Below are 16,153 nucleotides of genomic sequence, written 5' to 3'. Positions count from 1 at the left end.
AAAAGGAGAATTACAGAACAAAGAGGTGAAGATTCTCAACAAGACACTAGCAAATTGAATCCAACAGTACATTAAAAGAATTATTCACCACAATTAAGTGGCATTTATTCCTGGACCACAAGGGGTGGTTCAACATTCATAAGTCAGTCAACAGGATACACCACATTAATATTCTGTAAATAGATGCAGAAAATGCATTTGACAAAATACAGCATCCATTCTTGATAAAAACCCTCAGCAAAGTAGGGATAGAGGCAACATACCTCCGCATCATAAAGGGCATATACAAAGACCCACAGCTAATAATATCCTCAGTGGGGAAAAACCGAGATCTTTTCCTCTATGGTCAGGAACAAGACAGAGATGTCCACTCTCACCATTGTTATTTAACACAGTAGTGGAAGTCCTAACTTCAGCAATCAGACAACAAAAAGAAATAAAAGGCACCTAAATTGGCAAGGAAGAAGTCAAACTCTCACTCTTCACAGATGACATGATACTCTATGTAGACACCTGAAAGACTCCACCAAAAAAAACCTGCTAGAACTGATACATGAATTCAGCAGACACACAGGATATGAAATCAACATACGGAAGTCTGTTGCATTTCTATACACCAATAATGAAGCAACAGAAAGAAAAATCAAGGAATGGATCCCATTTACAATTACACCAAAAATCATAAGATACCTAGGAAGAAACCTAACCACAGAGGTAAAAGATCTGTACTCTGAAAACCATACAATACTTATGAAAGAAGCTGAAGAACACACAAACAACTGGAAAAATGTTCCATGCTCATAGGTTGGAAGAACAAACATAGCTAAAATGTCTATACTACCCAAAGCAATCTACACATTGAATACAATTCCTATCAAACATCACTGGCATTTCTCACAGAGCTAAAGCATACAATCCTAAAATTTGTATGGAACCACAAAAGACCCTGAATAGTCAAAGCAATCCTGAAAAAGAAAGCCAAGCTGGAGGCATCATAATTCCAGATTTCAAGCTACATTACAAAGCTGTAGTGATCAAGACAGGATGGCACTGGCACGACAACAGACACATAGATCAATGGAACAGAATAGAAAACCCAGAATGGACTCACAGCTACAAAGTCATCTAATCTTTGACAAAGCAGGAAAGACTATCCAATGGAAAAAAAGAGAGTCTCTTCAACGAATGGCACCGGGAAGACTGGGGCAACAAGCAGAAGAATGAAATTGGAACACTTTCTTACACCACACACAAAAATGAATTCAAAATGGATGAAAGATGTAAATATGAGACAGGAAACCATCAAAATCCTAGAGGAGAAAACAGACAGCAACCTCTTTGACATCAACCGTATCAACTTCGTATTAGACACATCTCCTGAGGTAACGGAAGCAAAAGCAAAAACAAACTGTTGGGACTTCAAGATAAAAGGCTTCTGCACAGCGAAGGAAACAATCAATAAAATTAAAAGGCAACCTACAGAATGGAGAAGATATTTGCAAATGATATGTCTGACAAAGGGTTAATATCCAAAAATCTACAAAGAACTTATCAAACTTAACACCCAAAAAACAAATAATCCAATTAAGAAATGGCCAGAAGACATGAATAGACATTTTTCTAAAGAAGACATCCAGATGGCTAACAGACACATGAAAAGATGCTCAACATCACTCATCATCAGGGAAATACAAGTCAAAACTACAATGAGCTACCACCTCACACCTGCCAGAATTGCTAAAGTTAACAACACAGGAAATAACAGACGTTGGCAAGGATGTGGAGAAAATGGAACCCTCTCACACTGTTGGTGGGAATGCAAACTGGTGCAGCCACTCTGAAAAATAGTATGAATGTACCTCAAAGAGTTAAAAATAGAACTACCCTATGACCCAGCAATTGCACTACTAGGTATTCACCCTAAGGATACAAAAATACTGATTTGAAGGGGCTGTGCCCCGATGTTTACAACAGCATTATCAACAATAGCCAAACTATGGAAGGAGCCCAAATGTGCATCAAACGATGATAGATAATGAAGACGTGGAATATATATACAATGAAATATTACTCAGCCATCAAAAAGAATGAAATTTTGCCATTTGCCATGATGTGGATGGCAAATAAATCAGAGAAAGATAAATACCATACGATTTCACTCATATGTGAAATTTAAGAATCAAAGCAAATGAACATAGAAAAAAAGGAAGGCACACCATAAGAGACTTTTAACTGTAGAGAACTACTGAGGGTTACTGGAAGGGAGGTGGGCAGGGGATGGGCTAAATGGGTGACAGGCATTAAAGGAGGGCACTTGTGATGAGCACTGGGTATTATACGTAAGTGATGAATCACTGATTTCTACTCCTGAAACCAATATTACCTTATATGTTAACTTTAAACAAAATCTAAACAAAAACTTAAAAAATAAATAAATAAATAAAATGTAGTATTTCCCAAATATAACATGCTTAATATGGAAAAATACCCAATTAACTAGTACCCCATAGAACAGAGAGACGGAAGTGCTGGTTTATAGCACTAGGGTCAAAAATAACCAGTTTTCCAGTAAAGGAAGACATAAAACAGCCCTTAATACTTCTCTTTTTCTAGTATCACAACTCACTGAATTCTGTAAGTAGATAGATAGGTGATCTCTTCTTTACGGGTAAGGGCCCATGCAAATCCCCTCCTAATCTCATTTCCCTCCCTCTTCAAACTATTGGCTCGGCTACCTTGGGAAAGTATTCTTCCCTCCCTCCCATACCTCTGTGGCAAGCTCCCCAGGGGCTACCGCAACAAGGCCAGCTGTGTAAACAAGGGCTGTTGAGGCAGCTCTGTCAACAGGGAAAATCGGTGGATGATGTTCTGAAAAACCGGGCCTCCATAATCGAATTCTAGAGCCCATGGAAGCCTCTGGAATAGTTTTCAGAAGCCACATACCCATCTAGCTTCTAATCCTTCTCTACGCAAATCTCAAGGGAAACAACCAAGAAGCATATAATGGTACATGATGACTAATGGTGTTAGGCTTACTTCCACCACCACCACCACCACCACCATCATTGAATTACTTGTTCATAAGTGTCCGCTTCTCAGGTTTTCACGCCATATTCATTTGGCTCACAACACTACCATTTCCTAGTTGTCCCTATTCTCCTCTGATAGATTCTGGCTCGTTTTCTCCATGAGCTCCTATTCCTTGGTCCATTATACAGCTGTCAGGGCCCCCCTCATGGAACCACCCTCACCCCCCTGAGTTTCCTTACTCTTCTTGCTTCCTGGGCATACTCACTTCCTAGGTCATCGTTTTATTTTCTCACAAGGGGCAAGTGACTCCCAAATCTCCCTGTCCAGTTCAATCTTTACCCCAGGACTTCCTACCCTCACATCTAAAACCTCCCAGAAATCTCTGGCTAAATGTGCCATAAGAATCCACAAAACTAAAACTTGACAAAGCTAAAGCTAAAACTCAACAAAGCTAAAACTCATCACTTGCCCCCCTCCCCGTGTCTTTTGCACATTTTTTTTTTTCAATCATGGTGGTGCCACCTTTCACCTAATTACCCCCACTACAGATCTGAGAGTCATCCTCGACTCCACCCTCTCCCTCGGCTGCATGTCCAATCCCTAACTCCCCTCATCAACTGCCCTTTCTAAACGTGTCTTCGTTCATCCCTTCTGCTACAGTCTGAATGTTTGTGTGTCCCTGAGATTCAGGTTGACATTCTAACCCCCCAAAGTGATGATATTAGTAGGTAGGGCCTTTGGGAGGTGATTAGGTCAGGAAGGTGGAACCCTCATGAATGGAATTCGTGGCTTTATAAAAGAGAACCCACAGAGCTCCCTCACCCCCGCCACCATGTGAGGATACAACATGGAGTCTACAACCCAGAAGGGGACTGTCACCCATACCGTGCTGGCACGCAGATCTTGGACAGCCTCCAGAACTGTAAGCAGTAACTTTCTGCTGCTTACAAGCCACCCAGCCTATAGAACTTCACTATACAGTCTGAACAGACTAAGACACCTCCTTTCAACCCCATCATGGCTACTTTGGCTAGCCCTTGGGGCTCATCCTCCTGCTGCATCAGTCTCTCAAATGGCCTCCATATTTCCAATTCTGACACCTTAAATCCACACTGTAACTGAGGGAATCTGCCTAGAAAGTAAATCTGCCCATATCCGACCACCTAAAAATCCTTCCTTAGTTTATAGTATAAAGTAAGGGACTCTCCATGACCTTGTCCTCATTCATAGCCTAGGGCAGTGAGGTCATCTTATCTATTTATTCCTTCCTTTGAAGGTTTAAAAGAAAAGATGTATTTTTTAATATGAAATTTATTGTCAGATTGGTTTCCATACAACACCCAGTGCTCATCCCAACAGGTGCCCTCCTCAATGCCCATCACCCACTTTTCCCTCCCACCTACGCCCCCATCGACCCTCAGTTTGTTCTCAGTTTTTAAGAGTCTCTTATGGTTTGGCTCCCTCCCTCTCTAACTTTTTTGTTCTTCCCCTCCCCCATGGTCTTCTGTTAAGATGTATTTTTTTTAATTTTTTTTTTTTTTTTACATTTATTTATTTTTGAGAAACAAAGTGAGACAAAGCATGAGCGGGGCAAGGGCGGAGAGAGAAGGAGACACAGAATCTGAAGCAGGCTCCAGGCTCTGAGCAAGAGGTCAGCACAGAGCCCGACGCAGGACTCAAACCCACAAACTGAGATCATGACCTGAGCCGAAGTCGGACGCTCAACTGACTGAGCCACCCAGGTGCCCCTGTTAAGATGTATTTAAAAGGAAATCACATTCATAGCTTTTTAGAGCCTTTCTAAAAATGTTTATTTATTTTTGAGATGGAGAGAGACAGAGTGTGAGCAGGGCAGGGGCAGAGAGAGAGGGAGACACAGAATCTGAAGCAGGCTCCAAGGCCCGAGCTGTCAGCATCGATGCTGACACGGGGCTTGAACCCACAAACTGTGAGATCATGACCTGAGCTGAAGTCAGATGCTTGACCAAACTGAGCCATCTGAGCACCCCAGAGCCTATTTTTACTTGCATCATATCCTTACTATTGACCAGCACTCTGCCACACAATCCATCTGTGTTACCTCATGTAATCCTCAACACCTCTAAGGGGTATATCTATTTTTGTGTACATCTTGCAAATAAGAAAACAAAGACCCAGAGTAAATTGGTCCAATTTACATAGAGCTAGCAAATGGCAGACGCAGGCCTTCATCCTGGCTCTATAAACTCCTATCTGGGTATGTGTCTTCTGGAAGACTGAGAGCCAGAATGGCCCATGGAATTCAGTGAGCATATCGATAACGGAGGCAGAATGTGAAGAAGAGGAACAAGGTAAGAGAAGGTCATCAAGCTCTGGCCTAAAGATATTATTTAAGGAAAATAAAATTTTGTGGGCTCAAAAACCAATTCTATTTGATATTTTGTTCTCAATATAAAATTTGGTCTGAAATTCAACCAGCCACCTAAGTACATATCTACATAATATGGTATCATTTGAAAAGTGCAGAAAAGGGCACCTGGGTGGCTCAGTTGATTGAGCATCTGACTTCAGCTCATGACATCAGGTCATGATCTCATGGTTTGTGAGTTCTAGCCCCACGCTGGGCTCTGTGCTGACAGCTTGGGGCCTGGGGCCTGCTTCATATTCTATGTCTCCCTCTCTCTGCCCCTCCCCAGCTCACTCTCTGTCTCTATCTCTCAAAAAATTAATAAACATTAAAAAAAAAAGTGCAGAAATACCCATAGTGAACCATTTACAGAGTTCTTTGTGTAATTCAATTAAGGATTCACTTTCTATCCATTTGGATATCAGAAAAAAATATATGCATTATTAGGTATAACACTTTATTTTGGGGCATCTGGGTGGCTCAGTTGGTTGAGCGTCTGACTTCAGTTCAGGTCATGATCTCTCGGTTCGTGAGTCTGAGCCCCACATCGGGCTCTGTGCTGACTGCTAACAGCCTGAAGCTTGCTTCGGATTCTGTGTCCCCCTCTCTCTGCCCCTTCACCGCTCATGTTCTGTCTCTCTCTGTCTCTCAATAAACATTAAAAAAATATTTTTCAAACATTTTATTTTTTAGCTGTTAATTTATTTTTTGAGAGAGGGAGAGAGAGAATGAGCAGGGAGGGGCAGACAGAGAGGGAGAGAGAATCCCAAGCAGGCTTCATGCTGTCAGCGCAGAGCTCAACACGGGGCTTAAACCCACAAACCGTGAGATCGTGACCTGGACCAAAATCAAAAGTCAGATGCTTAACTGACTGAGTCACCCAGGTGCCCCAGGTATAACATTTTATAGCCAGGTCTGTGTATATTTGAAAATGAAGGAACGCCTTTAACTTCTGTCAATTTGCTTTGGTTACAAAAACAATTCTGTGTTGTTGTTGTTTTTTTAAAAAAATGCATATAACAATGCAGTCTTCCATATTTTAACACAATGCCATGTATGCACAATTATCAGTACAGCCATGATGGCTTTGATCCCACAGTTTCTGAGTATGTTCACTTTCTCCAATACATTTTCTCTTTCCTCATTTCTCTCAGTGGCCTCCCTGCACGGACCCCCCCAAATCACACATACCCACAGGCACCATCAGATGGTCCCCTGGCCTCGACAGCTGTGTGCCCGCATCCTCCTGAACACTGGCCGTACTCTCTCCGGGCGCCCTGTTTGAGGGAGATGCCCAGGTTCCACAGTAAACCGTTCCTCGGGGACTGCACTTCAGCAAATCACCTCCTCCCTCCTGTTTCTGCAGCTTCTCCCTTGCTGGTGAATCATTTCCAGGACCACACGCGTTTATTTTGTTATCTCCATACGAAAGCAAAACAAGAGAACCTCACCTGTCCTCATCTCCCCAGTGCAACCAGGACGCAGCCCTCGACCTTCTCCAGTCCTACCTGCTGCTCATGGACGCACCTTGCTGCCTCAGGCACCTGCATTTGCTGTTCCTTCGATCAGGTGTGCCATCCCCCTGGGTGTCTCTGCCTGGCCCTCCCCTCTCAGGTCCCCCCTCTGCGACTCCGCAGTGACCTCCCTGCCCCAGACTACCCCAAGGAGTCCAACCCAACCCCCAACTCTGGCAGACCCCTCCCCAACATCATTTTCTATTCCCTTACGCAACTTTATTTTTCTTCATCTCTATTTAACTGTCTGACATCGAATTACATATTTGTATTTGTTTCTTATGTGTTCTTCACCCCCGCCCTCTTACTGGTCTGCCTGCACACACCAGAACACAAGTCCTACAAAGGCAGGGACTCTTGTCTCTTCTTCATCATTTATCACTGGTGGATGGAAGAGCGTCTGGAACACACATAGTAGGTCCTCAAGGAATACACATCAATTCCATAAATATTACACACTGACAAAAAAAAATGTTTAGAGAATCTAAACTTCTGGGTTTTAAAAATACATCTTTCTACTTCTTTGGACATTTTAGTAGAATCAGGTTTGGGGAGCTGGAAAAAACATGTATCTTTTACCTTTCTGAGGTGACTCGGATTCGTTCCTCACAGCTGTAATTCAGTCTTTCCATCTTCTCGTGGAAGTATATTTCCACACACTGTTCTTCAAAGTCATGAAGTCTCTTCAGATCCTCCTCACTCAGGTAGAGTTCTGTGTAAATAAGTATGGCACATTAAAAAAAAAAATCATAATTTGCCTTTAACAGGAAGCTGATACTGACTAGGTGGGGCTTTTCTTCCATTTGTGTTGAAAACTCTATGAACTGGAGCTCGCGTGATAAAACTTTGCTGCTCTATCACACCAAATTCTTAATATTAATGGAGAGGCAGTGTGTAGAAACAAATAGAAACACCAGATTGGATCTTGCCTATTTGTTGTATAAACAGGCATGGGAATTTGAACAGGACTCATGTGGAACAGACACTCTGTTCAATATGCTCCTAGGTTAGAATGTCTCTACCCATTTACAAAAATCTGCTACATTTATATGCATATGGGTAAAGAATCTGGTTGTCTCCCCCTCCTCTGCCAACTGTTTTGTCTATCAAAATGACAATAAGTAACCCGTAGGTTAAAATCAAGGTTAGATGAAGTCCAAGACTGTTAAATTAATCCAGCAAGTGTAAGAAAGTTTCATGTTGTTACACTGAGTTTGTACAACATGGTTTGAACTGCATAAGTTCACTTACACGTGGGTTTTTTTTTCTCAGTAAAGAGTAAATACTATTTTTTGGTAAATACTGTAAATGTTTCTCTCCCGTAAGATTTTCTTAATAACCTTTTCCTTTCTCCAGCTTGCTTTATTATAAGTCTCAGTATATAGCACATATAATATCCACGGTATGTGTTAATTAACTATGTTATAAGGCTTCTGGTCAACAAAAGGCTATCAGTAAAGTTTGGGGGGATTCAAAAGTTATATACTGATTTTTGACCATGCAGGGGGCTGACATCCCAACCCCAATGTTGTTCACGGGTAAATGGGACTAAGTTACTCTACTAGAAACAGAAACATTATTGCCAGTCAGTGGCTGAGGCTGTCCACCTTCCTTGACATAATTATAATTAACTCACAAAAAGACACATCACTTCATGATATTATGAAACAATTCTGTGTCAGACTTTGATGATCACTTTCCATCTACCACCTTGGCTCTCACTCTGATCTAACAGAAAAATACATTAGCTCTTGAGCAGGTTTCTAATACTTGGAAAATATATAAATGGTTTTGCAAAAAGGGTAAAAAATGGTTTTGCAAAAAAAATTTGCATTCTCTTCCTTCAGTGGTATCACTTAACTTAGGGAAAAAAATAGAGTTCCCTCAAACTTATTAGAAATGCAAACATTCCATTATTTTCCAATAAAATAGGCAAAAATATTGATTTTATGGCATGAAAGAATCTCTCAGAACTAAAAAAAAAAAAAAAAATACAGTATCCTCACTCACAAACTCTAAATGCCTGTCTGCATCAAAGAATCTCTTAAGAATGAGGAACTTTACAGCTGTTATGATTTAATCTTTCTGTGGATTCCTAAGAGCAAACAACCCAAGGACCAATCCCAGTGACAGGTGCAGCCTGCATGTGTGGAGCGTTCTTGTCACTCTCCGCCAGGTGGCACTGCAGCCCCAAATGCAAACGATCTTCAAAACAGGATGGGAAGAAGTTTCAGAAAAATTCAAGAATTTTCCGGAAGTCAGAATGAACACACCTCCATGCTTCGGCAAATTTACTTTCGTTATATACCGGAATCACCCTATAAGCCCAGATGAAGGCAAGCCCCAAATGTGGCCGAACCCCAGCCAATTCCAGGATCTCTCAGGTGGTCCACATTCTACTGTTAACTTGTAGCAGGTTCACGGACAGGCCTGGGACGGCTCTCTGTTAGAAGCCTAAAATTTAGAGTATCATTATAAACCTTTAAATTAACTTCATTTGTGCTTTGGCTTCCTTATAAAGGCTGAATCTCTTGGGGGGCAGCGGATGGAAAAGAAAAATAAATCTCCGAAGTGACTCAAGAGGAGAAAAAGACTTCACTGAGCCAATTACCAGCAAGAAGAAAAGCATATCATCCTATCAACCTTGTAATGACACCTGTCCCCCTAAAAGCCCATAGAAATGTATAAATAGTGTGCAATCCATTATCTGAAACTCCTGGAGCCAAGTGTGTTTTAGAATTCAGAATTTTCCTTTTCTCAATTTAGAAAGGTAATACAGTACATATACCATAAATGCAGTAAAATACCTAACTGAGGCTAGGGCAGTACCCGAAAATCCAACACATTATTTCTGCAGCAAAATCAATGAATATTCACACTACAAGGGATAAAGACAATAAATGGCTTCACATTAGTTCCATCAGCCTCTTTTATCCCAATGAGTCTCTAACGTAAGAAGGGGGAAAAAAAAGCTTTCCATTTTCAGGCATATTTTGGATTTAGGGATTGATATAAAGGATTGTGGATTTATGCCACCCATTTCCTTTATATTCAGGGACTATCTAAAAATGGGCATGGCACCAATTGTGAAATTGCTTGAAAGGAACTACCAAAAGATCTGCAAAACCACAAAAGAAATGTTCTATTATCACAGTTAGTGTGACAGTCATATCGTGCAGGTTAAGATACGAATCAGCAAAATTAACTAGGAGATTCTCAAAATATGTAGACTTAAGCACTGCAAAATAAATAAATACATAAATACATGAGAAAAGTAAAGAAAAATATAAAAATGAGAATCCACATTTCCGCATCCTGAATTGTTCTTGAAAAATGAAACATTCATACAGAATCACCTCCATTCTCAGTAGATTAGAGAACCAGAGAATCAGGACTCTGGTTAACAAGTGAAGCTGTCTTATCTCTTCCCCTTACTCCACAAGACCTTTTGTAATCCCTTTCCATGTCAATCCTGTCTTCCACAACAGGGAAATGAGTCTGGGTCACTGTGACTACTCCCTAGGAGTTATTCTAATGCCTTTCCAAGTAAGCAGAGAAAACAAGGTTTTCTAGGCGACAGAAAGCCTTTGCACACTTACGGGGAAATTTTGTCCCTACCCATTTCTTTCTTTCGAAGTATCGGTTAATCTTGGCAAACGTACTACAACCACATGATGGAATCAATGTATTTACTCAGATGCAGGTCCTCTATTTACTTAGACCCAAGTCCTTAGCAGACACTCGATCATCAGTGAAGTCCTAGAGCCTTGCATCCTGTGCCCCGAATTTAACTGACAATGTTCCAGCGTGTCTTCACGTTGGATCTCCACTCTTACTCTCATCCCAGTGCCCCACCGATGAAAACTTACTTAATCCAACATCACCCTCGTCTTGGTCGTTTGGAGCTCGATGATGGCAAAGACGGCGAAGGAGGAGTCCCACATGGCTCAGCAGGATGAAAGGTGGTGGCAGCCAAGGCTTCTTGTGATAAGTCATGATGTAGCGATAGCGATTGTACTTCCATAGTTTATTGGAAATGGATTTCATATCCACGTAAACGTTACTGCAAGTTGTAGTTAAGACAGGGATAACTTGTTAATATGGCATCCCGAAACATCACAGATCCTTTCTCTACTTTCCAACTTTTTGATTGGTTCACCTGACCTTCCCAGCCTTAGCCAATAAAAATCATATCCATTGCCTTTGTGATTCTTCTCCTACCCAAAAAGATACATTAATCACCTTCTACAGTAAAATATGCTAATCAGAATAAACAAAAAATAGGAATAACAATCAGAGAGAAAATGCTAATGTTTTAAATGCAATGAACAGAAACTGAAACTTTACACTATTCTTGGTACACCATCTCTTCTCACATAAGAAGTTCTTTTCAGTCCATAATTCACCATTCACAGTAACTACTGTTAATGTTTCTCTCTATTATCAGCCTTATGAAGAGATTCTCCTCATGTCAAACATGAGAACTGATAGAATAATCCTAGTTAAAACACACCCAGAGGAAAGAACGGTAATGAAGAAGCGACAGGGAAGAAAAATGAATTCACCCTAAAATAATCAATAAGGGCACCTTCTATGTAGAAACTAAACAAAATTACTTAGATTAACTTTACAATGAAGATAATCCCTTATCAATAGGCTACCTTAGATGATCCCTTTAATTACATTAGTTTTAATATGTAGATACTAGGGTAAACACTGATATTATGGAACTGTCCATGAAGTTGTGGTAGGTGGTACACTTACTCCAAAACACCATATCATCCCTAATTACTTAACTTTCAGTCTATAACACGATAGGTACGGGGAGAGGACACAATGGAATGTCTACCTTAACATTCCGCTCAGGCTAATATAAAGTTTGGCTTTTATAGAGAAAGATGGCAAAGTGGCACTTGAGTAGGACAGGAGAAATTAGCCAATAAAAAGACAGGCAGCCCTAAATGTGAGCGATCATAAAAAGAAGGAACCAGAACTATCCTGGAGAAAGCCAGCTCAGAATAAGAGGGAGGGGGAAGTTTCACAGAATCCATAAAGTAGATGATGGAAAGATAGAAAACTGGGTTTGGCAGAAGAGACTCATAAATATGGAGAACAAACTGAGGGTTGCTGGAGGGGCTGTGGGAGGGGGGATGGGCTAAATGGGTAAGGGGCATTAAGGAATCTACTCCTGAAATCATTGTTTCACTATATGCTAACTAAATTGGATGTAAATTTTTAAAAATAAAAAATAAAATTAAAAAAAGAAAGAAAGAAAGAAAACTGGGTTTGCTTTGGTTTTGTGAGAAGGGGGTGGGTACAGAGAGAATCCCAAGCAGACTCTGTTCTATCGGTGCGGAACCCGATGTGGGGCTCAATCTCACGACCATGAGATCATGGCCTGAACTGAAATCAAGAGTCGGACACTTAACTAATTGAGCCATCCAGGTGCCCCAAAAGATAGAAAACTGGGTTTTAACATAGTTCTCAAAGTGTGGTCTGAACCACAGCATTAGCATCACCTGAGGACATGTCAAAAATGTAAATTCATGGGCCCTAGCCCAGAACTACTGAATCAGAAACTCTAGCAGAGACGTAACATCAATCTGTGTCTCAGCAAGCCCTCCAGGTGATTCTCCTGCACCATCAGGTTTGAGAACCACCAGGATTAAATGCCAGTCACTCCAAGTGTAACTACAGCCTGTCCACCAGCAGGTGGGAATCTTCACAGTGTATTTCAGGGTGGTGGGGGGGGGGGGGGGGGAGGGGTTGTTTGTGTTTTTGTTTTTTTGTTTTTTGTTTTTGTTTTAGTTTTTTGTAATTCTTACTATGAAGAATTTAGAATGGGCACCTGGACAAGTAGTCATATCTGGAGTTTCTCAGCTCATTGGTCCTCAGGCTGTCCATCTCTAGAGAGAGATAACTGTCTATGTGAGGATTTCTCAACCTCTCTTTTGACACCTGCCATTTTTGAGAAGCAAAAATCTCATACCCACTCTAAATATTATTTGAAATGTCATAAATAATAGCTATACTAACTAAACACCAGGATATGTTAGACATTTATAAAATGGTGGGACTAAAAGAGATGACAGTTACATAAGCTTGTAACAAACAGAAAGGTACATCTTCCCATATATTTGCAACAATAGTCATTTTTTTAGTATTCTGATTTATTTTGCTCCCCTCCAGCCCTTTGCTTCCCTATTTTCTTTACTTATATTCCACTGCATTGGTTTCTCTTCTTTTATATTGCCCTCTTCAGTGGGGTAATCAATGAATAAAATACTAAGCACACTGCCTGGCATAAACGAGGCATTCAAAAAATACTAGTTTCCTCCCATCACTTCACTTGATTTCTTTTAACCATTGAACAAATATATTTATGCACTCTTTTTGGTACTTGGGAAAATTTTTTCAGCAAAAAAGACAATACGATATCTTGTCCTTGAGGCACTTATATTCCAGTAGACAAAAAAGACAAACAGGAAAAAAAAAACATATAAAATATAAAACTTGTATATACACAAGTGGGTACAAAGAAAGAAGAATAAGGGGAACCAGGTAAAGAGATGGCTGAAGGAAAGGGCGGTGTGCTTTCAAATGCCATCCTTAAGTTAGGTCTAATTAAAAAGGGAACATTTGAGGACAGGCTTGAAGGGGGTGAGGGAATGGGTCCCACTGATACCTGAAGAGCACTCCAGGCAGAGGGAACGGCAACTGCAAACACACTTGTGCTGGTTGAAAACCTATGGGTGTGTGTTGGGGGGGGGGGGGGGACAGTGTGGTTGGAGGGGAAAGGGTTAAGGGAAGAGTAGTGTGATGTGTGATTTTAAAAGCAGCAGGAAAACCAACTCACCAGGGCTCTCTAGGTCATGGTAGGAATTGTGAAATGGGGAACCATTGAGGGTTTGGAGCAGAGTGGTGACACCATCTGACATATGTCTTTAAAGAGTCATTAGGGACAACTCTTGATAAGAGTATATAGGAGCCAAAGACAGAAGCAGAGAAATAAGTAGGAGGCTCTCCGGTAGCAGTGGGGTGGTAAGAGGTGGTTGGATTGATGATCTATTTGAAGGCAGAGTCAACAGGAGTCCCTGGCAGTTTAGAGGTAGAGACATAAGTAGCATTAAGAATGACTCCAAGGCTTTTGATCTGAACAACTGGGGAAATGGAGATTTGATGGAAAACTTGTGGTCTTCTCCCTAGATTTGAGAAAGATGACAAGTAGAGTAAGTACATGCTGGCAAAGAGAGGAGATCAGGTGGACATTTAGAATTTTTAGAATTCTATTATACACCCAACCGGTAGCAGATAAGGGGGCAGTTGGAGCTGTAAGACTGCAGTTCAAGGGAGAGATTCGGGCTGGAAATACAAACTGGAGTTTGTCAGCATTACAGGAAGCTGACCAAGATCACCAAACGAAATGTAAATAAAAGATGAGCAAGGTCTGGGCTCAGGGAAGTTCCAAGGTTAAAAGGTTGAGGAGAAGGAGATGATCCAGAAAAGTAGACCGAGAAGAAATGAAAAGGGAAAAAGAGGAAGCAAAGAGGAAGACATACCGGAGCCAAGTAATGAAAAGTCATCAAGAAGCCCTCAGTCAGCTTTTAATCTCAGCAACAGTTACTCTTCCGCGATTCCAACTTAATACTTTGCTACAATGCATGATCTCCTTTCATTCTGCTTTTATTACTCTCTCCATTTATTGGGTTTTGTTTTTTTTTTCCTTTTCTTGTGCTCTCTTCCCTTCCTACCAGTAGTTTCATGCCCATGTTTTGAAACCATAATGAAAAGGGGGGGAAAATGGCACACACAAAAACCGAAGGTTACATACCCAAAATATGAGAATCTACTCAAAACAACTGCCCCCATTTTGATTTAAATAAAATAACCATATTTAACTAAAATAACCTACTTGAAAAAAGCAATCAACAGGTTCACCATGATGATATACTGCACGAAGAGGTAGACAGCTTGGAGGAACGGAGTAAGAAAAGAACCAGGAGGGCAAGACGGATGGCTTGCACAAACTACAAATAAAGAATTTAACAGAATGAGAGATAAGATGAATCACAGTCCTATGGTTCTACACAAATATTTATCACATTAACTTAGCAGAATACCATAAATTTTTGACATCTTTAAGATCCAGATGAATATTTTCCAGATTGTTTTTTTACTCTGAGTATCTACAAGGGCTTGATTTCTGAACGATGCCAAAATCCCCAACACACCATCTATATCTGAAGCATAGACTTCTCCATATATCATCCAGTATGGCTCAAATACAATATCTCGAGCAAGGCTCCAAGATGGCGGTTGCTTTGGTGAAAGAATGGCCTTGCGTGCCACTCCAAAGCTCAGCAGGACGATGGCCATCATGATCACAATGTAGAACATGTTTGCGGTCTGCAAAATAACACAGCACAACCAGAACTTTACCTCTGATTTTAAATTTAGAACAAATCAAACACCAGCAGCATTCACAATCACACCTCCCAGTATTAAGACTGTCTAGTCATTGACCAAAATGCCGTAGTCCATGACTAGCTGGGTTTCCTTTGGCTAAACCATTTCCTTCTCTCTGCCATAGCATGTTTCATGTCAATGTCTGTCTGAAAACATAGATGTGTTGAGGGTGAAGAATCTGTGCTTAAACAAAAAATAGGGAGTATTCAAATTGGTCAAAGGAGCCCTTATCCCTAAGGTTATCTTCGGGAATCGATTAGAGACTGAGAAATGGATCAGGTCATGTTCATTTCACTTACTAAATGTACATCAATTCAACCCTTTTGTTCACTTATTTCATGAGTATTCCATGAGCTCCTCTGAATTTCTTAGCCTCCCTTCCACAAAGCTGGTACCATATGACCTATTCTAACCGATAGCCTGTGGAGTGGCGGTGAGTTATTTTAATTCCTGCCCAGAACAGTTAAAAGCTGTTAAACTTTCTCCATCCCTCTCATTCCCCACCACAGGAGACCTTGGAATCCATGTTATGTTGACATGGCACCGTCACAAGATAAAAGGATTCTGGATCCCTGACTTATAGGGTAGAGCTCAGCCCCCATGAACACCCATTAAACTTTGCATTAGGGAGAAATAACTTGTGCTAAGTCACCGAGATGTATCAGTTACCTCAGCACAACCTATCTGATAAATACCAATGCCACCAAGACCAGAGAACATTTCTGGTTTAAAAATATAAAGAAAAAAAAAATTTAAA

The 16,153-nt window shown here is 40.8% G+C and overlaps 1 protein-coding gene across 5 annotated transcripts in view; it reads right to left on the bottom strand.

Annotated features, from left to right (window-relative positions):
• Positions 1-16,153, bottom strand: part of TRPM6 (transient receptor potential cation channel subfamily M member 6) — a 202,895-nt gene that overhangs the window by 45,330 nt on the left and 141,412 nt on the right. For all 5 annotated transcript variants that reach the window (XM_058695681.1, XM_058695682.1, XM_058695678.1 and 2 more), the window contains 4 exons: positions 15,162-15,336; positions 14,843-14,957; positions 10,800-10,993; positions 7,510-7,642 (listed from right to left, as the gene is read on the bottom strand). In XM_058695681.1, coding sequence (XP_058551664.1) covers positions 7,510-7,642; positions 10,800-10,993; positions 14,843-14,957; positions 15,162-15,336 — 617 coding nt within the window. The remainder of the gene's footprint in view (positions 1-7,509; positions 7,643-10,799; positions 10,994-14,842; positions 14,958-15,161; positions 15,337-16,153) is intronic.

This window comes from Neofelis nebulosa, chromosome 12 (genome assembly GCF_028018385.1).
Source record: "Neofelis nebulosa isolate mNeoNeb1 chromosome 12, mNeoNeb1.pri, whole genome shotgun sequence".
In the NCBI taxonomy this organism is placed as follows: Eukaryota; Metazoa; Chordata; class Mammalia; order Carnivora; family Felidae; genus Neofelis; species Neofelis nebulosa.
Note: the sequence above shows the minus strand (reverse complement) of the source record. Positions and strands in the feature narration are given on the sequence as shown.